At 31.4% G+C, this 24,469-nt stretch overlaps 3 protein-coding genes across 9 annotated transcripts; all 3 read left to right on the forward strand.

Moving 5' to 3' along the window:
- The first annotated feature begins 1,022 nt into the window (after nucleotides 1-1,022).
- On the forward strand, nucleotides 1,023-8,962 carry RanBP3 (ran-binding protein 3). Of its 2 annotated transcripts, none has more exons than XM_085196030.1 (6): nucleotides 1,023-1,180; nucleotides 1,640-1,765; nucleotides 2,362-2,762; nucleotides 4,893-5,030; nucleotides 5,507-5,797; nucleotides 7,995-8,962. In XM_085196030.1, exons 1-6 carry the CDS (start codon nucleotides 1,162-1,164, stop codon nucleotides 8,370-8,372), a joined length of 1,353 nt encoding a protein of 450 aa, XP_085052156.1. In that variant the 5' UTR covers nucleotides 1,023-1,161; the 3' UTR covers nucleotides 8,373-8,962. The 2 variants fall into 2 exon arrangements, with proteins under 2 accessions (XP_085052156.1, XP_085052157.1); XM_085196031.1 differs by having other exon boundaries at nucleotides 2,362-2,750.
- Nucleotides 8,963-10,643: 1,681 nt separating this feature from the next.
- Nucleotides 10,644-13,743, forward strand: LOC146532793 (odorant receptor 94b-like). Its single transcript, XM_085196040.1, has 7 exons — nucleotides 10,644-10,873; nucleotides 11,296-11,425; nucleotides 11,862-12,066; nucleotides 12,444-12,704; nucleotides 13,047-13,146; nucleotides 13,302-13,406; nucleotides 13,532-13,743. Exons 1-7 carry the CDS (start codon nucleotides 10,649-10,651, stop codon nucleotides 13,736-13,738), a joined length of 1,233 nt encoding a protein of 410 aa, XP_085052166.1. The 5' UTR covers nucleotides 10,644-10,648; the 3' UTR covers nucleotides 13,739-13,743.
- Nucleotides 13,744-14,231: 488 nt separating this feature from the next.
- LOC146532794 (uncharacterized) lies at nucleotides 14,232-24,444 on the forward strand. Of its 6 annotated transcripts, none has more exons than XR_014878637.1 (5): nucleotides 14,232-15,170; nucleotides 20,172-20,287; nucleotides 21,658-21,883; nucleotides 21,966-22,159; nucleotides 23,892-24,444. XR_014878637.1 is itself a non-coding variant. In XM_085196036.1 (3 exons), exons 1-3 carry the CDS (start codon nucleotides 15,078-15,080, stop codon nucleotides 23,929-23,931), a joined length of 249 nt encoding a protein of 82 aa, XP_085052162.1. In that variant the 5' UTR covers nucleotides 14,243-15,077; the 3' UTR covers nucleotides 23,932-24,444. The 6 variants fall into 6 exon arrangements, 2 of the variants coding, with proteins under 2 accessions (XP_085052162.1, XP_085052163.1); XR_014878638.1 differs by having other exon boundaries at nucleotides 21,658-21,861; XR_014878636.1 differs by lacking the exon at nucleotides 21,966-22,159 and having other exon boundaries at nucleotides 14,233-15,170; nucleotides 21,658-21,861.
- The last annotated feature ends 25 nt before the right edge of the window (nucleotides 24,445-24,469 follow it).

Here is a 24,469-nt window from a genome sequence, read left to right on the forward strand (position 1 = left end):
TAAGTTTGCAACGATATTTGGATTACAAGTTCTCACTTCTTGATTTATTGGCCTATAATTATAGAGGCAAGGTTTCGTTTTTATAATTTGACGTGCGCAGTCCTAAAAAGTATAATTTATATTTATTATAGAACTAGCGGACCCGGACGCGGCTACGCCTGCTTGAAATATAAGAATATAATTTCTATAGAAATATACTATTATATTTATTTTCATAAGGATGAATATCAAAATGACGCGAGAACGAACGCGGTCGCGTAGCGACGACGGTTGTTATTAACATGGCAGAATAAATTGCTTGTCAAATTAGAAAGTATTTTAATTTATTAGTATATATGTGTAATGTAATATTATATAGCCTATAGCACTTCTGAAGAATGCAGCTTTCATACAAAACAAAAACAAAGTAAATCGATCCAGTAGATCCAGAGATCTTAGCGTTCAAACAAACAAACAAACAAACAAACAAACAAACAAACAAACTCTTCCGCTTTATTATATTAGTATAGATATATTCTCCGGCTCCATCGTGGTGAGGCTCAAGCGTGTGAATGTAAACACAACGATTGTGGGTTCGACTCCCATTCGAAGGAATAAATTAATTGAATTCATTTTTCAAATTAATTCGCACGTAATTCCTCAAAAATTCGGCGGACAGTGGGGAACAAAATGTATATATAGTACATGTATAACTAAAAGAGATAACTTAAGAATAAACATAAGAAGAGATAACATAACAAATTAAAAGTTAGTTTTAACTAACGGTCTGACTCTGACAACAAATTGGATCGTATTCCACTCTTAGGAATATTCTCATGATTTCATTTATAGTTAAAATTACTAGTTTATCTAAAAAGAATCGGGTTATTACCATCGCTGAATAGCTTGGAGACAATGACATCAGAAATATTTTAACTTTTTGTGTGATTGATTTCTGACAAAATACTTAAACTTTAAAAATCCTTGGTAATGTTAACAAATGTTTTTAATTCGTTACGTGCTATTGACTCAACATTGGCATGCGCGTTTTGAGCTTTTTATTCTATACATTTTGGTTGTAGACTCTTATATGCATTAGTCTGTGTCATAGAAGTACCATTCTCAGTTCCATTCATATTTTTGTGTTAATCTGTGTCATCTTAAATCCATGAATATTCGACAATGGCAGATGCTAAGCAAGGTAAGCTTATTTATTACATTTATATACTTGTAAACTACTTTTATAACAAATGTTACCACTATTTTCATTATTTTTAACAAAATCAATATATTAATTAGTATTAAAAGTTCAATACTATTCACATGAGTCGCCAATAACCATACCTTACTGCATCAGCATTTTTTGATTTAAATTTACTAAAACAGTAATTTGAAATGTTTATAGTCAGTAGTATACCATTAAAGCTTTTTAACATCTTGACTTATAAATTTCTTAAACAAGCACATCTTTTTTTTTGTTAGTGACTATAACGAAACAGAAATGTACATAGTAGTAGTTCATTTATGTTTGAACGTTTAATGAACAAATTGCTATATTTGTTCTCAAGCCATTAAATAAATAATAACAAACGAAATCATATAACATTATTTAACTTATAATAATTACATATTGTGTTACTTTGTTATTTTTAATTTTTAGGCAAAACACCAGAAGACTTTTATAATGGATCATCACAATCTCGAGTGGTCCTTGCTAAACCCCGTCTTGGTGGCTTCGGATCTTCTAGTTTTGCATCAAGCTCAAGTAAAAATTGCAATCCATTTGGTAAATATTCATATTTTTTAAATTATATATTATTACTTTAATGGGATTTTAAAAAATAAGGAATGTTCCTTCAACAGAAGTTTACGTAAATTAGTTTCATTAATCAAAATGTTATATTTTATATATCAATTATTAAATTGTTTAATAAAGTGAATCTAAACAGAAACAATTTGATAAAATAACTACATTTTAGAATTACATATCTTATTAGAAATAAACCATAATACTAGGCATTACATTTTAGTGACACTTAATTAATATATTTGAGATGCTTGTAATAAATAAATTTAATAAATGAATAAGCAAAGTTTTAACACTACAATCAAAAGTATTTCGAGACTTTTGTGGGCTACGAAGTAGGCTTAACTGTAAATGGGAATGAATTATTTTCATTTGATTTTGCTTGTTGAGTGACAGACTTCATTGCAAGACAAATCACTGTATTGAGGTACATCAGTCAAGAAGCAAAATGTTGAATTTGTGTGTGACCTAGCAAAGGACAGAGACAGAGTAGTTGACACTAGGTTTTCTCCCCCCACATGCAGAATAAAATGTGAAGTTAAAACTATTTTCTGTTACTATTACAATTCTTACAGGGTCAGTCCTTCGTCCACCACAACTAAAATCAGGGAACAACCCCTTTCTTAAAGTATCTGAAGCAGAGGATGCTAAATTAGAAAAAGATAAAGATACAGAAGGTGTAGAGGACAGACTAAAAAAATCTAAAGAGCAAGAAGCACCGAAGTTTGTACCCTTAGGTTCAGGTAGTGTTGCTCCCAGGTCAAACACATCGGTACCTGCGCCTGTACAGCCAGCTACTAGTGCGTCTTCATCAGGATTTGTGTTTGGACAGAATTTAAGTGAGAGGGTTGTCATAAAGGAAAATGTTAACAATGGAGAAGCAACAGTAGACCACAGTTCATCGAATGGTGCTTCTGAATTACTGTTTACAAGTGCAGCGGCTTCTGTGAAAGAGAATAATCAAGTAAGTGAAAAGGTAGCATACCTTTATATTTTAATATGCTTGTACTGTTTACATAGGCTTATCTAGATTAATTTCTTGAAAGGGAAAATTGTTTATTTATTATACACTAGCGACCCCCTTGCGGCTTCGCCTGCTTTTACTACTGGATTATTCATATAATGTATGTTTGCAAAGCACTTAATATAATGTGAAAATTAATTAAACCCTAATGCAAACCGCATTTTCGTAGTTTCAATAAGGATTTTCCAATTGTTTTACACAGCAAGGATTTTTTAGTAGGTACTGTAATTTTAAATCTGTGCTACTAATCTTTTCAAGTACTTATTAAAATATTTTTAAATGACTATTTTTAGATAGTTAAATGACTATTTTTAAACGGAAGAAATTATAAACAAAAGCCTACCTACTAATAACTACTACAAAAAATATATCGCGCTGAAATAATACATTCAACTCTAATTATCCAATACGTGCAAACTTGTGGTTAATGCTGAAGAGGATATTCTGTCCCTTATGAAAAGCAAGCACTACGTGGCTGCCTGTGAGGAAAATTAAATAGAATGCATCGGCCGGGAATCAAACACGGGCCGCCCGCGTGGCAGGCGAGCATTCTACCACTGAACCACCGATGCGTGTAAGGCAGGCGGGCGCGGCGGACGCATGGCGAGTGGCGAGCCGTTTCGCAGCAAGGATTTTTTGATATTGTAACAACTTCTAAAGTACTTATTAAAATGAAAAACAGTAAAGACAGTTTTGATCTACATTAAATGGCCAACGTAACTAATATACTTATTTATATGCTGAGAGTAAGGGATAAGTAAAACTTGAGTCGATACTGCTGAAGTGTCAACGACGTGATGTGTCAACAATTAAATGCGTTTTTCTCTTAAACTATTCGCAATTTGGAAATTGTGTAAAACGCAAACTTTATCTTCGTTTAACGTAGAAAATTAATAAAGTATTTTAAAGGATAAAGATTAATACCATTATGGAAAAATATCCCTCAGAATAAAAAATATATTGAAATTATTATTTTTAGACAGAAATATGATCACTACACGTTATCCTTAAAGGATAAAAATATGCTCTCGCGGACTTTTTTGTAGATCTCATTGAGAGGAACAATACTCCAGTACATTTTTTTCATGTAGTACTTACCATTAAAGCAGCGCATGCGCGAAAGTGTCTCAGCGGGTAGGACTTTATTCATATTTTTCGTATTTATGTTAATTTACATAAGAATGTACAAATAATAAACTATATATAAACCTTCTACGAAAAATACTCGACCTAATGGTGAAAACCGCAATAAAATCCGTTGGGTGGTTTAGAAGAAGAAGAGTTAGAAACAACAGACAGACACGAAAAGCGACTTTGTTTTATAAGATATAGGATATTGTGGCATTAAAAGCATTTTTTTTAATCATTCACATACAGGTGGAAGAGGAAAGTGCTTCTTTTACTGAAACTGTATATAGGGTAAAATATTTCAAACCCAGAGCTAAAAAAAATAATCAACCTACCTCAACAGTTTTGACATAGGATTTTTTTTTCATTTCACGATTTTTATCCATACCTGTATTTCGTGTGACGCACACATAAGTGTACGACGTTGCCGCTTTGACAGGTAAGTGTGTGCGTGCCTATGTTATATTTTACAAATGGCGTTTTATTTTAAAACGATAATTTTATTATTTATTTTGTTTGAAAAAATACTTTTTTATTTTTGGGAATTACTTTTTTTCTGAATTATATTAGGCTTTTATAGAGTAGTTAAAACTGTGGTTTCATTTAAAGTGGTGCTGGCAATTCCACCCTGTATGTAAAAAATTGTAACTTATAGGTGTCTATATCATGTATAATGTACAGTTCTACATGAAAGATATATGATAAAGATTATAATTTCATTTATCAATGTCATAAATTTTCAATATTTTTGTCTATTACTCTGTTTGTGAGTGCTGATCTCAGAAACTGATTTAAAAAAGTTATGTTTATAATATAATTATATTAAAATGCACTGTTTTAACCATTGTATTTCCGTAAACAGATTCAGATTAGTAAATAAATAATCGTGTACTTCAAGCGAGTGAAGCTCGCTAGCTCGTCAGTTGTATAGTATAATTATTTGAATTATTATAGCCACAAGATGACACAAGTGAAAGTGGAGAAGGTCTAGCGGCAGCAGCGGCGGAGTACGAACGCTCCCACGCCAGACCTCCCCCGCCCGCTGCATATTGCACTATGACTGGAGAAGAAGACGAGATTAATATTTTACAGGTAACGGAAATACATTGTGGGTTCGATCTTCACATGGGGAAATTATTATATTTCAATTATTTCCATTTTCTTGCTCTGGCAAGGCAAAGTTGACTTGCAATGCAGTGCAACATGCAATGTGTCGAATTCAAACGTAACACAAATAAAATGATGGAGTTCCTAGTAAACTATTATTAATTAATTTTTTTACACTTAAGCTCTCTATTAATAGTTCAGTCACCATCGTCGGTTGCATCATACAACCTCTAGCACACTAGAGTAGGTCACTACAAATAGTGTTCATGTATAGTAATCTATTTTTCACGGAGAAAACAACTTATACTGTTCCTGTTGATTTACACTAAGATATATCTATTAAGACTAAATAAATTCAGTTTTTTAAAGGTTTCCTGACAGAGATTGCTATTAGCGAAAAACTTTGTAATATTGTGCGCAAAAAAAAAGTATATGTCTATTTATACATTTAAATTTCCTAGATATCCTGTCGCCTTTTCGCATGGGAAAGCGGTAGCTGGCGTGAAAGGGGGCGTGGGGTACTTCGACTGAACGACGCAGGGGGGGCCGTTGCGGGCGCTGGAGGGGGGCAAGGCGCAAAAGTGGGACAGGGGGCAGGGGGGGCACGCCTTGTAGCACGAGTATCGGGATCACTACGCGTAGTGTTGAATACAAAGCTATGGCCAGAAATGGTGGTAGAGAGGGCAGGGAACAAGTCATTGAGGATAACAGCGGCTGATGCGCAACAGCAAGTTAAATTGTTTTTGATTATGGTGAGCTTTTTTTATTTGATAAACAGAATTTTATTTTCCTCACAGTTGCTTTTTATGTACATAAGGTAAGTGACTTAAGTAACTTCGTGATAGTACGTGGTTTCGTGAGTTTTGCTTCTGGCAAAAATAATAAGCAATTTACGTATTATTTACGGAAACTATATATTGGTATATAATCTTTATACTTTCAACTGTCTAAAAACTAAGTAACAATATTTTAATGATAAAATTGAGCGTATAGCGACATTTTAAACGCAGAGTTGGCTACAAACTGCATTGTAACGTGTCTGCGATGCTTGCGACCGTAAGACTAGCGTAAGAATTTCTTACGGTTGTAGAAAGACAAAGGTAAGTTATTCGAATAAAACATTGAATATATGCTTTTTTGTATTCTATAAAAAAACATTTTATTGAAAAAAAAAATAGATGGAAGCATAAAATTCTTTTAAAATTGCAATAAATCGATTCACAAAATAGCAGACATTTTATTTATCAAGTGTCCGCTATTTCGTGTTACTACCGAATTAGGGAAATCTTAGATACTTTTTAATAAATTTATATTTATGTTATAACTAAGATAATTTAAATTTAAAGCTTAAAATCAGTTACTGTATTTATTAAAGTTTCTCGTGATCGAAATTCGGTATATGTTTTGTCCACTTAAATTTCTATATTACTATTTTAAAGATAACCTGAATTGGTAATTTTAAGCTTTAGCTTAATTGGCAGTACCTATACGAATTTATTCGTATAGGTACTGCCAATGTAATTTTATTTTTTAATCAACCTTTATTATTTATTTTTGTGTATTTTATCGAATATACGTGGTAGTTAATGATTACTTTACATAATGTAAAAAATACTGAATAAACAGAACTGCGGAAGTTACTAAAATCAGTAACACGAAATAAGATCCCCTACATTTCATTATTTTCTCTAACTTCGTGACAAATAAATCTACGTAAAATCAGCACATTGACTTCTTTGTCTTTGTTAATAGTGTTTATCTTAGTCTTGTTATAAGTCTAAATAAAGATCTTTTTATTTTTTCAAGAATTTTTCAAGAATATAATATATACCTACTAAACACAAAACGCCGTACAAACTGGTTGCGAAAATATATAGATGTAATAGAATGCGATATCTATAAACTGGCATACCTAGCTTCAAAAAATTTAACTTGAATTTTGAGTTTTTTTATATATTTTTTATAAAAAAAATATATAAAAGTTCAAAAATGTAGTTTTTTTAAATCTGAGCTTATATAATTTTTAAATTATAAAAGTTGGGGCTACTCGTGGCGCAGGAGTACAAAGTGTGACTGTAAAACCGACTGGTTGTGGGTTCGATCCCCACTCCAGGAGATGAAAATAGGAATAGTATAGAAAATAGAAAATATTTATTTAAATTTATATTTCAGGCAAAGCGCGGCATTGAGTTGTGCCACTTAACATGCTGTGACTCCGGAATTCCGCAGAAAGTGGGGAACGGAGTGTTTTAAAAACACTAGGTTCCTACCTATCTACCTACCTACCTACCTACCTACCTACCTACCTAGGCCTATCCTGCTGTGTGCGGGATACAGCGTGAAGATGATTTAATTTGATTTGATTTTTTTATAAAAGTTTTAATGTCGTTAAGCTGATCTACCTATTTTTTTTTATTTACAAATTCTTTACAATCAAAACCAATAAATATGTTAATTTTTTTTATTATAAAACCTCACTCGCGAGGTAAAAACTTGTGACCCGATTTCACACATTCACACATTAAATTACTGCCAAAAGACCCACTTTGATCACACTAAAATTTGCAAATTCATATAACCTTTAATAATGTATTTACAATAGTTTAAAGTTATGAGAGCTTTAAACTGCCGAACTCCCGTACATTTACCTTAATTGTTTCTTATAACTGGTTATCCATACTTAGTGAGTAAAATTAGAAAAATGATGAAATGATCTAATATTAAAGATCCTTAGCATTCTTAACTATAGTCTTCTGTTTCTCTTATTAATCTGTAATTTAATTTCCTAGTAGCACTCTAAATTATATGTATGTATGTCTTAGATCGTGAAAAGATTATTTCCGTACTAGTTTATTAGTATAAATAATATTAAAGGCAGTTTTTTTTAAAGAAAACTTTTTCCATAATCACATTTATGGATTTACTGTAATAAAAATTATAAAATTTCAGGGAGCTCCAGGAGATATTTCACAGTTACATCGAGCACTAATGGCACGTATTTCACTTAGCAAACGTAACTCGCTAAGCGCTAAAGAAGACGAAAATTCCCAAAGATCAGCCGAAAGACTTGAAGCCGCCACTGACGAAAATGACTATTTGGAAACGGAAAAATCAGTAGATGATTCCAACCAAGAAGATGATGACACACAAACTAGCGATGAAACTGCAAATAGACAAACTATTGAAGATAATAGACTAGAAAGTACAGACAAGACTGATGACGCAACAAGTATGGATGAACGTGTAGAAAAAGAAACTAAGGCATTGAAACGGAAAGAGCCAGTACAGGATGAATCGTCACCCAAAAGACAGTGCCAAGAAGTCTAATTAAGTGGCAGAGTCTCAGTGTAAATGTGTTAACCTAAAATATGAACATTTTTAATCAATTCCTTGCTAAAAGCTATAAATATAATGAAAATGAGTAGGGATATTTATGATTAAATTAATATAAAATAACAATCAGTTCAGTTTGTAGTTAGAATTTATGGGGCATGATTCTTTTCTAAATTCCACTTTTCAAATTGTTTAGCTAAATATCGTCGACTAAAAGTGTTAACATACAAAGAGCCTATTAAGCAAATAGTCTATTAAGCAAATTTCTCATGAGAGAAAAATAAATAGAAATTATGGTACTATTAAATGGTGATTACAATTTCAAAAATTGATTTGTGTTCTCGTTTTGTACATTTTCGAATGATACAAAAATGTAGGAGTACATAACGAAAAAAAAAACTGATTTAGTAGGTATACACTAAGTCGACGATATCATGAAAATATTAACTTTGGCGATTGTTACACATTCCAATAATAAAAGTGAACGAAATAAATATTAGCATTCGGCCGAAGCTGAAAACCAAATACATAATATACATGTGATTTATTTTCTGAAATATGATAAAAATAAAGAGTTCTACTTTTATGTTCTTTTATCTTACCTCCTTTTTGATGTTTTTATTAATGTTTTCAAGAGTCAATAAAGTTAGTATTTTTTATACTTATTCTCTAATAGTAATCTTTAGATTTCACTTTTAAATTTGGTAATAATCCAAAAAAAAAATATCCCTCGCATAGTAGGGTAGGTAGTGTTAAGTTACTCCATTATCATTAAGACACTTACGTACCACATTTTCCATCGAATTCTCGACCTATTGCGTGGTGAGTGGTGGAATTTAATGCCGCGCTTTGTTTTTACCAATTACCAACTCGAGGACATGAAGATATTAAGAAGTTTTCCCGAGTGAGAGTCGAAGCTCTTGCGCCACGACGGTCTTTTCAAAAAATTCTTTTAATAATAAAGACCAACTAGATATATAACATGGTCCCTTGAAGCGCAAAAAAATGTTTCATCAAAATTAGTACAGTACCTTTTGTGTGTAGGAAAAATTAAAAAAACTTATTTTAGCCTACCTACTTATAAAAATTAGTAATTTATAGGAATTTTCTTTTTTTATAGGAAGATTATATCAGACTCCTATACCCTATAGTTAGATTTTTATAAAGCACAATAACCATAGGAAAAAAGGCTACAAATAAAACTAATATATATAGATATAGATAGATTTTGTTTGAAAAAAAAACTCATTTTTGGGATTTTTTTTTATTGTATTACTAGGATTTTATAGAGTAATAAAACTGTGATTTCATTTAAAGTGGTGCAGACAAAAACACTATACTGCGCAAAAGTTTAGAAAGCCTAACTTAAAAGCGGCCACAACACATCGGCCGTACTGTATGTTGAATTGAATACCATAACTACTTAAAACATCAATTAGGTTTAGAACGAACTTCGTTCCCTCAATAATTATAAACATAAATTAACAAGCAACACTAATATATCATGACATGTAGAGTGCTTATTATGTTAACGACACACTTAGCGTTAAATGAACGCTTTCTGACGATAATTACTTGCTTCTCCAAATAAACACCTTGGCCTACACACTATTATACAGGGGATGATGTTAACAGATTTTTTTGATACAATATGTACACACAATTAGGGGCGCGAAGCGAAATCTCGGTAGTGTTCACATGTTGAGCGAAGCGAGAAATGAATTTTTGAAGTTTTTTCGCCTAAAACCATTTACGTGGTCATATCTATATGTATGCAAATTTCCATCTCAAAACGTTTAGGAGCCTATTGGTGACAAACAGTGTAAAAAGTCTCCAGTAGAGCGCCCCGCTCGCTTCGCTCAAATAATTTCTATTTTCGACTCTTTCAAATGAAATAATTACCTTGTAGGTTTTTTGTAGAGAAATATTTAAAACGGTAAATATATTGAATGTCTTTAATTTTTTACGTAACCATTCCTTTAAGTGGAGCATCGCTTAAAGCTTATTTTTCGGATTCATTAATTCGATAAATCATTCTGATAACAGACAACAGGTTTCAATTCATTAAAATATATTTTGGGAAATATGATATTCTACTAATAAAGATTTTTGTACATCCTTTGGTTTGTACAAAAATCTTTATTAGTAGAATACAATTAGTAGAATATAGCAATGATATAGCAATATTAATTTATTATTTTAACAATGTTATCTCTACCTCTATATTTAACGGTAATTTAAATCTTTCCTGATGTTAATATAAAAGAGATATGCTCGTGTCACTTCAAAGAATCAAAATTATTATTACTATGTACGAGTATAGCACATTTCAAGCATTTCGTCCCCATTTTGATGCTTTGGCTCGAGTTGGTTACTTCAAAGCTGTTTTAAAGCCAGAAACGAAATGGCAGAAAAAATTGCATGATTGTTATAGAGCATTCGTGTGGATGGGAGTGCTTGCTTATAACGTACAGCATATGACGCGAGCGATTAAGGCAAGTTCTATCAGATCCTTTGATTAACGTTTAATAATAAAACGAACTGTTATAAGTAGTTTGTGGTACAGATATGTAAGGGAGATATAAAAAAATATCGTTTTACTTTCTATTTATAAAATACATACAATATTACATTATTTAAATGATTGTAAACGCAACGATTGTGGATTCGATTCCTAATTGAGTGAAAGTAAGTATTATAATCTGTTTTTCGCTCTGGTGGTCACCAGAGTAAGGAACAAGACGAGTGGCCTATTCTATTCAACATACAATGTCTTGAAATGTCTCGAAAATTTAATATTAGGGTTCCCTCTGTCTACCCCGATATACGCGGAATATAGCATGAAGCTGAAAAAATATTAAGTACATGATGTAAAAAGATTTTTTTGGTTCTTTTGATTTATTTATTGTTTAAGCAGGTGAGACATCAAACTGATCAACTAATTGGAACTATGTTTCTTTTGTTGACTACTTTAAATACACTTGGAAAGCAATTAACTTACAATTTTCGAGTTCGACGCATTGATAAAATTATTGAAACCTTAAATAGTGAGTATTAAAGCAGTAGTAGTCTCCTTATCAACACAGAACAAGATATACTTACACAAGACTATCATTGGATATATGCTTATATAAACAATAATATTTTGGTGGAGACCTTTTAGCAAAGTACAGAGAGATTTGGCTGTATTTCTCGCATATTAATACTTCTACCTATATATATAGTAGGTACCTATTTACTCAAGTTATAATCTTTCTGGTTATGCGAGCCCCAGTCAGACCGTTAAGACGGTTTCTAGAAAACGGATTTTGGACAGTTTCTGCTACATTCAAATGTTTTTTTGAAAATAGAAAAATATTTATATCTTTGTATATATTTAATGTGGAAAAAAATTGAAAAAATCTCAAATCTCTTCAAATATTTCAAAGTTAAAAATTTTACGCATACCTATTCGTTGAGTTCAATCATATTTTTTTATTGCAGGTCCTTTCTTTGCACCGAAAAATAACGACCATGAGACTCTCATAAAAGTCAATGCTAAATTTATGTCTCGACTTTTAGCTATTTGTCAAATTGGTGTTGTTACCTGTGGCGTACTTTACAGTGTTGGCCCTATTGTGGAAAAACTTCTGGGATATGAAGTTGTTCTTACAGCTTTTTTCCCATTTGATGTTAGGAAGTTTACCCCGTAAGTATTTATATATTGATGAATAATATATTTATAAGATATTTATAAGAATATATAATATGAATAAGATATTTATAAGATATTAATTAATTAGGTATTGTAATAACAAACAAATTGCTACAGGTATGTAATAGTAAATACTTTTTTTGGACCATGTTTTGTCCCACATATACCAGGGTAGACAACGGAAACCTAGCACAAAGACACTCTATAACTATATCCCACTTTGCGCCGACTTTTTGGGACATAGCATCTTGAGTGGCGGAACTTAACGCCGCGCTTCGATACCAGTGCGAGGAATATTAAATATATAATTCTCCTGAGTTTGAATTGAACTCACATCCTGTTGACGCATTATGAGTTTTCTTAACTTGCAGATTTTTGATAGCCAACTTATACATGGGAATTCTTATATGTATGCAAGGTTATGGACACATTACTATGGACTGCGTTATTGTAGCGTTTTATGCTTGCGTAAAAAATCAATTACAACTGTTTCGCTATGATTTAGAACACCTAATGGATGATTTCAAGTTACGGAAGACAAATTTAAAATATGTCGACGATGATGACGAATATCGTAAAATACTGCATGATAAAATTGTAGCTTGTTTCAAACATTACGATAAAATTGTTTGGTAACGTTTTTTATTTTTTATTTATTTATTTTTGTTTTTGCTGTATTCCGAAAAAACCAGGGTAGGCAGATGGAACCTAGTCTTAAAAGACTCTGTTCCTAACCACTTTCCATTATTTAAAAAAATCTTGATCCATTGCGGGTGGACCTCGATGCCGCGCTTTGCCTCGATACCAAAGTAACAAAAATATTGATAATGAATTATTTACTTTCATCCTAGTGATAATCGAACCCATAATCGTCGCTGAGTTTACTGTCGCACGCTTGTACCTCTGCGCCTCGATGTCGTTATTTTTGTTAAGAACATTATGATGATAACTTTTATATATCGCCTAAATTATAGGTTTGCCCGAGAAGTACAGTCAATATTCAATGAAGCGATGGTAATGCAGTTTTTTGTAACAACCTGGGTTATATGTATGACAGTTTACAGAATAGTAGGGGTAAATGTTTTTTTACATCTACGTAACTGGTACTACAATTTATAGTTTACATAAAATAAATTATTAGCGTGGTTACCCACTCAAAAACATGTTTATGTTGATATATTTTTTCAACCAGATCTTAAATATAATACCTAGTATCTTTTATTTTCTAGCTGCCCTTATTTACACCGACATTTTTTACTTCAATCGTGTATCTTTGTTGTATTTTGGGGCAATCGTTTATGTATTGTTATTTTGGAACACATCTGAAAGTTGAGGTAAAGTTAAAATTTTAATATTTAAGCTTTCTAAAATGCGCTGCTAAAGGCGCTGTATAAATTTTGGCTTTATAGAGTTTCTGTTAACTACATAATATATTTTTTTCTATGATATATAAACACAGAGTGGACTAGTAAACGACTCTATCTATCGATCGGATTGGCTGTCAATGTCACCGGCGTTCCGCCGTTATTTGTTCATCTTAATGGAGAGATGTAAGCGCGAGATAGAGCCGCGTACAGCCTTTATTATTCCAATGTCGATTAACACATATATTTCTGTGAGTAAAAGTTATAAATTTACTAAAATTCCAATTATTATGTCAGTTTAAATGATGTTTACATTAAATTATAAGTAAATGTAACCTTTTGTTACTGTTTTAAAAATGAAGTTAATACCTATATGTTTTTTTTTTATAAATAATGAAGTAAATCAGTAGAATATTTATATAATTTGTTTTATTTTTCAGGTTTTGAGATCATCTTATGCACTATTTACAATATTAAATCGTAAAGAGTAACTCTGAGAGTCTTAGTTATAATATAAACGATAATAATTGTTAAAAATAAATAATTTTTAATCACCTTTAATCTCTTTTTAAGGCTTTTGAAGTGTTATTTCACACTTTGGCATGAAAAATACTTTTTAGAAAAAGCACAAAAATTAAGATGGTTGCCAGGAAGCGCGGGTTCAAATCCGTTAATTAATTGTTTCATTTCATTTTTATACGTTTCCTAAAAAAGTATTTATCTTTAATCTCTTTCAGTGATATTAAATGTAATTTATCCAATGAATTCAAATAAGGGTATTATTTGGATTCATTGGATATTTTTTTTGACCATTTACAGGTTTATTATCTATAGTTTTTTATGGATAACAAGATTTATTTTGAGATGAATATGTGATTATTACGAGTTTCGAGCTTCCGAACATGTAATTCCGCTTGTCATTTTGACAAGTCTACGAGTTTGTTAATCGAATACGGCCGATTTTACTTTTGCGAAATTGTTAGAAGTGCAAATATTTTTTGGGATTATAATCCCAATGAATTCAATTCCCAATTAATTGACGAATGATAAAATAATGTTCTATTATATTATACGATATTTTCTTTTGCACTAAATTTAAAATCAAGTTTTTTTATGTTCCGATTGCAATCATTCTTTGTTCATCGGTACTTAATATAAATAGTAATAAAAATGCTTGGTTAAGGCTTGCTTTTAATATTAACAGAAATTTCTTATGTCTAATCTATTTTTAAATTAATTAATTCATCCCAAAAGAAACATGAAATATGAAGAACACACACAACACAGTATCGGGCCAACCAAATTAGTGGTTTTAAGTTTTCTATTTACGAAATGTAAAAACAAATTAAAGCATGCGGGTCACTATAAATATCCTATCATTTATGTGCCACAAGATTCTCGTATACGTGTAATTATTTCGAGTCGCATTTTTGTATCCGAAAACCGCTGAGCGAGGGCGGTTGAGTCACGACTCACGAGTCACAGTATCGGTAGACAATCCAGGAACTTCAGTGCTCCGTTCGTCGTAAGTGCTGAAAGTCGTGTAAAAAGTTGTATCCGGCCGCGAATAGCGCGTGTGGAATTTAGTTTATAAATATAGGATCGTAGTGTGGCGGCGCGACCGGCTATGCGCGCGCGCCGATGATATTCACCGGCGGGGGGGCGCGCCGTCGCACCTCGCCCGCGCCGCCGCGCTCGCGCCCTCCCGCTTACCAGCGTCTGTATGCTGAAAATGTAAGTTTGAGCTTTTGTCAAATGAACTACTTAAAGAAGGAGAATTTTTAGTAATCAATACCGATTGTAGTTTACTGTAATACATCACACACCTCGTATACATATAGTGTATAGCCATTTGTTAAACACATTTCTTTAGAACAATAACGTAATGCTGAATTGTCAATTTATATAGGCTAAACCATCTAAAATTACCTACGCCCATAAATATAAGTAAATACGTATTAAAGTTGTTTTTTTCTTCATACCGTCTTGCAATAAACGATATACGTTAAAATACGTTAATACATTCCATGTGTACTGGAGCTACAATACAAGTTTAAAAGCTTTCAGCCTGGTTTACTTCCATTGATGTGAGTTACGTAGTTCCTGTCTTTTGTGAATATTTCTTTACTTTCTAAAAAAATATTAAAATATAATAAATCAATTAGATAATACATCTACCACTTGGCTTTAAAATCTTTTAACATAACAACATTTTGAAGACTTGTTGATACTCACAGATCTAATAAAAACAGTTTTAAAATTTTAAAATAGTAATTTAACGACCTTAATAAATAGCGCTGTTAATTCTGAAACTATGAATCAGAAACTTTTGCATATTTTATGTACGAGAGGTTTTATTTATACTTGAAAACTTTAATTTTAAAGTTTCAATTAATAAGTTTGATTTGATTAATTATTTGATTGCGATCACTTTTTACTATTATTATTATATGTAGACTTAAATAGCAATAGAGAAGGTGATGACATCTAAACATATCTTTCATCTATTAGAAAGTTCTAATCTTTCCGACGGGGTAACCTAACCACGTAACCTCAACTTGGGGTGATTGAGGAGATGAACCGTGAGGTTGTAGTGGGCATTCGGGAGGCCTACGTCTACCGTGCCGGGAGTCTATCATACATAACAGATTGGATTTCCCACTCGGGTCTTGATAGGTCTTCGTAGAAGTGCTTACTCATAATAAAAAAGAATGGTATCTAACCTTTATTGCAGGAATAGATCTTAAGATCCTTTTAAAAACGCCTTCACTTCCATTTTCCCACTAAAAAGGATTGAAATTTGTAGCTGTACACATCATGACTAGATTTCTTATTAAATGTAAATTTTTTTGCACCCTTGGAAGATATTTATAGTATGCTCGCGTATCGTAAACATAATCTTTACGAAAACACCGACCACTTAGCAGTAACCTGTTAACTCATATAAGAAAAAAAAATAATTTTCGTGAAAAATATAATTTTAAATTTAAATTCCTTATGCTATTACAGCATTAAGAAACAATCTCTGAAAACGGTTTTAACGTTCCTACTGAAAAACAATCGGTCAATCAACTGCTTCAATTAGCCGAGAAAAGCCGATATACTTAAGTGTTTCGGACACTAAAACGTTGTCGATACAACTAATTTTACAGAGTCGAATAAAAATTGTGATGAATGAAAAGTAGATTAATGTATTAAAATTTTTTTATAGGTAACTAAATAAAATATTAATTAAAAATAATCTTTTTAAACCAAGCTTTTATTTAAATGGCCAGTGTCCTATCCAGCCTCTAGATATTTGTTTCATGGTATATTAAATTTAACAAATTAATACATTAATAGAAAACAGTTCCTTTGATACCCATATTTTATTACAGCGGCCATTTTGGATAAACAACAATATTAATTTTATGTAATTCCAAAGTCGTCAGAACTGAAGTCGTAATCCAAATATCAGCTTAATCTGACATTAGGAAGTTGGCCATATTGCTCATGCAAAATTTCACACACACCGACTAACATGTTAAGTTAAGTAAAAGCTTGTAAAAAAAATAAAGTCTTAAAATCAACAAAATGATTTAAAAATAAAAAGAACGCGTCTATTTTTTATTCTCTTTACCCCTGTCACCCTGGCAGTGATATCAGGTTAGGTGGCAAGAATCGTTTCAAATTAACTTTGTTATTGATAGATACATGTAAAAATATAATAAATACTTATTATATTATTATACTTATAATTATAAAAAGTATCTTTTTCGAAAATAAAACTACAACAGACCTGCGACATGATTAGACATATGAAGGCATCTGCTAATCTGAAATGGTAGAATTGAGTAAGAATCAAGGTTGAGTGGCGTATAGTATAGCACAGTAAATGCATGGATATAAATAGAGGGTACTAACGTTAAACGTTTGATGGAATCGTTACGCGTATTGTGAGTTCTCGTAGAACTTGCACAATAAAGTTTGAATATATATATAATTATTATAAAAGACATGTAGGTTTTCTTTTATTCGTTGTATATAATAACTAATGTCCCGCTCGCAGCTACACCATCTTGGAATACACTTTTCTACAGGAGGGAAGTTTCACAGCCATACTCTAGAAACACTCTGTCTTTTATGTAATAAGGTGGTACCAAATAATTTGTACGCTATAGCTAAACTAGAAGACTGTGTAAGCAAAATAATATAAACAAATGTTACAGTTAGTCATCTCAGATATCTAAAAATTTCGTACAGCAAATATATAAATTATACTGTTAGACATCTTCATTAGTACAAACAGAGGTAAAACGATTTTATTTAGAGAAAAATAAAAGGAAAATATGGATGATATTTTAAGGTAAACTGTTACTAACATAATTTAAATATCAATAACATATTTTAATTAAATTGGTACCTATATAAAGCCTATAGGTATATCTTACAATTTATATTTGATACAAGTATTGTAAATTTAAAGCTTTTACAACTTTAGCTCTATACCCATGTTCATAAAATGAAACATTTTAATTAGACTTTTAATATATCTATATACTCAAATACTTTTATGGGCAAGATATGTTTATCAAATTTTTTTCAACATTGGCGAATCCATTCACGTAAAAGTTTATTTAAGGCATTTGCCTCAGCATCTGAGAACTTATAAAATTTTTCACGTTTGACGTTTCAATGTTATTAAAGAAATATATCGAAATAAGAAAATTTGACTAAAAACTAAAGACTCCACGTACTAACAATGTGACCTATCTAAAAAGAAAACGAGAGTGAATGCTAAGCCTATTACACTCCTTTATTAATATAATAATTTAATATGAAAACTTATTACTTATTGTAGGTTAAGTGAAATGAATTCTTGTTTTCAAAATATTTACAGCCTAAAGTACTCATAATAGGTAAAAGCTATAAATTGATATACATACAAGAAACAATAAAGAGATATGTATAACATAAACACAGCATTCCCTCGTGATTCTCATAATAAAAGCCGAATATTAATAGAGATGATGCGTTTCCGCCGATTTGTATCGATATCGTCAATGGTAGTAGTTGTTAGAGATTCACGTGAATGAGGTACGTACCTACTTTAGATGAGTCACACAAACATACAAGACGTGTCAGGTAAATTCACAATATAACCGCATCAACCATTGCGCTTGCGGATTCATGCCAGGGAATTCTGAAGGAGACCTTGGATGGCGACGTCTTCTTAACGGAAATGACACTAGTAGCGTACCTTCGATTGTATGGGCGCCACATCAGTAAGCAAAATGTAAATAAACAAAGCTTTAAATGCAATCGACTTCGTTGTTTTGGCGATTGATCGAGACATCGTTCCAACGGACCTGAGATGTCAAAGTGGTTTCGGGTATGTTTATAAAAGTTATAATATATAAACTGTTCTACATTTTGGATGGGCGATATAAACCTTTGTTGTAGACTGTAGCTATACTAATAAATATAAAAATATATACTAAGGAGTTTAGCACTAAAAAAAAAGTTAATTTTTAAAAATTAAGATGACATAAAGTACGAATGTTCATAAAACACATGAGATTATTATCTAAAATTGTTGTATAACATTTTTCAGTGTTTATAAATGATGTTATCAAAGCAAGGTCTTGGCATCTTCACCCCTTTTCACACTTACGTAGATTTTGTGACGAGCATAAATTGCATTTTAAATGCCCGCATTTACATACGTTCTTTCCACCTTACTCAAAAATAAAATTACACTGCTGCTGAAGTAAAAACTCATAGAAGTGAGCGCAAACAAGCTCAGCTGAATAATATATTGATTTTGTTGAGGTGGAACTTATATATGCGTTTTTTGTCACGTTTTTTCGATAAAAATAAAAAAATACTACTATTTCGTAAACCTATAAGTGAAATAAATTGAAACAATTTTAAGACTTACACCTGTCTTATTGAAATTAAAGTGAAATTAACTAATTATTAACTTTTAGTGAATTAACAATGAGTGCTGTCTTTTGTACCAATTAGGTATTTATTCTGTGTAAAAAAAATGTAAAAATCTTTATATCAGATAGCTAAATATACAATAAATGTTGTAATTGCCATTAAAAATTGGCGTAACGTGATAAGAACTTAATTGGCTAGAGCCCTTGGTCGGATTCCAAAAGGCACAGGTTCAAATCTTAATGTTTTAATTTTTTATATGAAATTTCAGTAATTTCAAAACATAAGATATTTTATAGCATGGTTCTATTAATTTTTATAATACGTAAATGTACAATATAAGCCTATAACACACTTTTTTTCTTTTTACTGTTTTAATATATTATATTTGTATTCTGTAATGCACATTTGGAGCAACATGTATATATAGTTAGCGTCGACGCTGTGCAGAACTTTAGCAGTTGTCAACGTATTCTTTGTTTAAGTATACTTACTATACAGTACATACTACCTTCTATTTTCGTTCCTATTAAATATTTTTTTTATTTTTATTTGAAATAAGTCACACAAAATTATTAATGTTGCTACAACAAATAATAGTGCGAATAAAAAAAAATAAGAAAATTAATTATTAAGATTCTTATATCGTAAAGGCCTAAGTTGTAGCAGTAGGCTTCGTACTACTGAAAAACGACAAAAACCTTAAAAAAAAATTTAATTAGGCACTATTGATATTATGCATACAAATATTCAATGTCAACTCTAAAACATATATCGATAAAGTAAATTTAATATAATTGTCCAAATTTCCAGTGGTTGCCGGGTGCGGGCGACGGGCGCGGCCGCGAGCGTGGCGATGGCGAGCCGGAGGTGCGTCGCTCCCGCGCCAAGCGCATCACGCAGCGGCGGTGCGCTATCAAACACCATAAGTAAGTTGATTGAACAAATGAATGGGTATCTATAAGTATTGCTTATAACAAGATATCTCTTAAATAAGATAGGAGTAGATCACAAAGTTCTTAGGATACAAAATTCTTGTAATCATACCCAAAATATAGACGACAAAAATATGAATTATATTTTTGGATCTCCGCCTTTCTGTTGTTCACGATTCACGAAAAATAACAGGACGAATTTGTATTAAACTTTTCTTTTTTTATATAGTTATAGTTCTCGGAGCATATAGGCTATAATTTATTTCGAGAGTCTGAATAATTGAGTTTGAATGACCACTCTCATTTATAAGAGATAATAATGGTCTATGCTTTAGTGGGTTAAAATGATCAGCATTTTATTTTGACATATTTTGATGACGTTAGAAAATCAAAGGTCTTGAATCCATGATGAGAAACCCTAGCAACCCTTGTACTATACTATAAGAGATATTAGTAAAATGCCTTAGCAACGTTTGTTGCTAACGCATTTTACTACTAATTGTTCAATTTTGATGAGCATTTTAGTAAATGGAAGCAACGCAGCAAGAGTCACAATTTAACGTTTTACGCAAACGAAATTGCGGACGGGAAGTAATCACATATAAATAAGTGAACTAATTTTAAAAAAAATAGATATTTAATGCGTTTTCTTTTCCAAGTAAAATTTTAATAAATGGTGCACCGTTCAAATAAAAGCCTTGCAGAAAATTAACTGCATAGCAGTTTGTCCATCAGTGACTGTCTAACAGATGTCTATCATTTAACGTAGCTTTTTGTTTATAAAGCAGTTATTATAAGTCAGACATTTTTTTGGCGGGGGCTCGTTAATTAACACGTCTGGTGCGCATGGCCATTTGTTTAGTTTAAATAGATCCATTTGTAAAAGCTCGCAGACCAGAATTAATGATGATGAGCACTCGGCTACATATACAACTACCTTGTTAATGTTTAAGATACGGCGTCATAGTAGTGTTCATATAATTTTTTACAACTTGTTTATATATATTTTATTACACTTAAAAGTGGTTTATATCTAATGAATACTGCGACTAACTTAAAAACTATTTTGCTGTTACTTTGAAACATGACTATGTTGATATTTATACGGTATACCTTGTATAAAATAGTAAAAAAATAAACATTGAATAGTAATCGAAATTTAGGTACGGTTATTTAAGGTATTTGTGGTATCTTAATACCGGTTCTGTGATTAGCATATTCTGAAAAGACAGTTATTAACAACTTTACCTTTCGGGAGGAAAGCGTAGAACTGTGTGACAATTGACACTAGATTATCTTACCTTTTAACTATAGTATAAAATCGTTGGTATTAGTACTAAAATTTTTTTTTTCTTTCTTTACAGAATTCATGAAGTCAACGGGCATCGTTTCGTATTTCAAAATTTTTCCGGCAGCCGACATTTTGCACCTTTTGTAAAGAGTTCTTATAGGGTTTTGGAAAACAAGGCTACCGCTGCATAGTGTGTCAGACGGCTGTTCACAATCGATGTCATAGCAAGTTACTCGGGAAATGTCCCGGATCTACGGCTTACTCTGATGCTACTGTGGTAAACATATAATTTTTTTATAGTAGGTATCTTAGGTTGTACATTGTACACACATATACAAAGTACGTTATATATTAAAATGTTAATGTTAATAATCGTTTTAGGTGAAAACGTACCTTATCCTGTAAATGTTCGTTATTTAATTATATAATAAATAAATTGATTATTATGAGTATTTGCTTACATAAAAAATATCAATCAAAATGTGTGAATTATAATTAGTTGGAAACTTTGAATGTAACTTATAAACATCAAGAACTTTGTCAAAGCATGAAATACTGCTGTTTGCAACTTAAAGGTAATTATTACAAATATCTGCTGGCTGTATGTGAAATATGACTGTAAACGCGACTGGTTGTATAAGACACTTCGTCTCCACTTTCTATTGCATTCTGGAGGCATTGCGTATTGACACCAGAGCGAAGAAATGGAAATGGAAATGTAAATAAACATTTTATTTTCTCGAGTGGGGATCGAATCCACAACCAGTCGATTCAGTCACAGTTTGTGCCCTTTCGCCACGACTGGCCTCAAGATCTTACAATACAAATAAAGGAAAAATCTGAAAACTAAAAATCTAGACATTTCATAGAAAAAAAACATTACAAATTTTTATTTGTACGTAGTTCATTTCATACAAAATAAGTGCATAAGCCCGTAAACTTAAGTTTGTTTACTTTATTCGCTGCATCAACAAAATTTATAAGGTATTTCACAAACACAATTCTGAAATTGCTACAAACTACATTAGCATATTCGAAGTGGGTGTAGCCGCACCTGGGCCTGTAGATGGTATGGACCACGGGGTTATGTAGATTTTTCTAAAATTGTGTAAAAAAATGTTTAAGCAAGAATATATATATTTTTTAATCTTTAGGTTATTATTTTTTGGCAATTTAACGTCATTGGCTTTTTGTTTTATTGATTCCTGAAGGTGGAAATATATTCCATATCATAAGAATATCTAAACAATGATTCTATTTTGATGAGTTTCTATGTTAATGTTATAATTATTCTATATAAAATGTACGTTATATTTAAATATATAGCATTTTTTGTTTCAGCAACCTGGGAACCTTATATCGAGACACTCTGTTTCCATTAAGACACTTACTGCCAAATTATCTAGTTATTAGACCGAGGGAATGAAAATATTAAAAATATTATATCCCTAAAGAATAAAATTAAGATATCTGAACTAAAATAACCAGCCATTCTTTCCTAAATACACTCTGGTAGCTGACATGCGGGGCTATAACTTACATCCTACATGTGTAGTAGCTATCATGCGGCTAAAGAGTGATCTTAGTGTTAAAACATTCCACTTTCTGTCCGATTTGTCCGACACTATGTTACAGCACTATCTCCAATCACCAAACTAGCCCCGAATTCTCAATCCTTAAACGTAGAAAAACGAATGCTATAAATTTTCAATACCGTAGCTTTCAAGCCGTTGAACTAAATTTATGAATTGTCCTTTTTTGTAATTGAATAAAATTTATCCAACCAATCCAAAAAGTGTATCTTATTTATTGCGTGTCGGTAGGAAAGAGTTTTAAAATCTCAATGCAGTTTATTATTTTTTATTCATTTTTAGATTTGATATTTTTTATGAATTCTTCGTGATGGAATCATCCTTCTCGTTAACACTTTTATTAAATAAGTTAATCAATTTTACATTTTTAAATATAAATTATTATAAAAAAGACACATTTAAAAATATAAAAAAACCACTCTTACCAGGGCGGGACAAGGGTCCAAGCCATCGGTGGCTAGGGCTCCAGAGAGAGGAACCGCCGCACAATACGTGCCGTCTCGACTCTTATTAGTAGAGTAGCGACTCTTATTAATCTGTAATTTAATTTCCTAGTAGCACTCTAAATTATATGTATGTATGTCTTAGATCGTGAAAAGATTATTTCCGTACTAGTTTATTAGTATAAATAATATTAAAGGCAGTTTTTTTTAAAGAAAACTTTTTCCATAATCACATTTATGGATTTACTGTAATAAAAATTATAAAATTTCAGGGAGCTCCAGGAGATATTTCACAGTTACATCGAGCACTAATGGCACGTATTTCACTTAGCAAACGTAACTCACTAAGCGCTAAAGAAGACGAAAATTCCCAAAGATCAGCCGAAAGACTTGAAGCCGCCACTGACGAAAATGACTAGATGTCAAAAATCAGTAGATGATTCCAACCAAGAAGATGATGACACACAAACTAGCCAAGAAACAGTGCCAAGAAGTCTAATTAAGTGGCAGAGTCTTAGTGTAAATGTGTTAACCTAAAATATGAACATTTTTAATCAATTCCTTGCTAAAAGCTATAAATATAATGACAATGAGTAGGGATATTTATGATTAAATTAATATAAAATAACAATCAGTTGAGTTTGTAGTTAGAATTTATGGGCATGATTCTTTTCTAAATTCCACTTTTTAAATTGTTTAACTAAATATCGTCGACTATAAGTGTTAACACGCATAGAGCAACGCACCTATTAAGAAAATTCTCATGGTAGAAAAATATATAAATATTTATGATACTATTAAATGGTGATTACAATTTCAAAAATTGATTTGTGTTCTCGTTTTTTACATT

The sequence above is a fragment of the Heliconius melpomene genome, chromosome 13 (assembly GCF_056956725.1).
Source record: "Heliconius melpomene rosina isolate 202511_hmr_F chromosome 13, ASM5695672v1, whole genome shotgun sequence".
Taxonomy (NCBI): domain Eukaryota; kingdom Metazoa; phylum Arthropoda; class Insecta; order Lepidoptera; family Nymphalidae; genus Heliconius; species Heliconius melpomene.

What these genes read in the sequence shown, in the direction of transcription:
- LOC146532793 (XM_085196040.1), top strand. Translation starts at nt 10,649, where the DNA reads ATGCTCGTGTCACTTCAAAGAATCAAAATTATTATTACTATGTACGAG. An exon ending in AATTATTGAAACCTTAAATA is followed by an intron (nt 11,426 to 11,861) that starts GTGAGTATTAAA and finishes TTTTTATTGCAG; the next exon opens with GTCCTTTCTTTGCACCGAAA. An exon ending in GAACACATCTGAAAGTTGAG is followed by an intron (nt 13,407 to 13,531) that starts GTAAAGTTAAAA and finishes ATATAAACACAG; the next exon opens with AGTGGACTAGTAAACGACTC.
- LOC146532794 (XM_085196036.1), top strand. Translation starts at nt 15,078, where the DNA reads ATGATATTCACCGGCGGGGGGGCGCGCCGTCGCACCTCGCCCGCGCCG. An exon ending in AGCGTCTGTATGCTGAAAAT is followed by an intron (nt 15,171 to 20,171) that starts GTAAGTTTGAGC and finishes CCAAATTTCCAG; the next exon opens with TGGTTGCCGGGTGCGGGCGA. An exon ending in TGCGCTATCAAACACCATAA is followed by an intron (nt 20,288 to 23,891) that starts GTAAGTTGATTG and finishes ATAAAATTTCAG; the next exon opens with GGAGCTCCAGGAGATATTTC.
- RanBP3 (XM_085196030.1), top strand. An exon ending in ACGAGATTAATATTTTACAG is followed by an intron (nt 5,031 to 5,506) that starts GTAACGGAAATA and finishes TAAATTTCCTAG; the next exon opens with ATATCCTGTCGCCTTTTCGC. An exon ending in TTAAATTGTTTTTGATTATG is followed by an intron (nt 5,798 to 7,994) that starts GTGAGCTTTTTT and finishes ATAAAATTTCAG; the next exon opens with GGAGCTCCAGGAGATATTTC.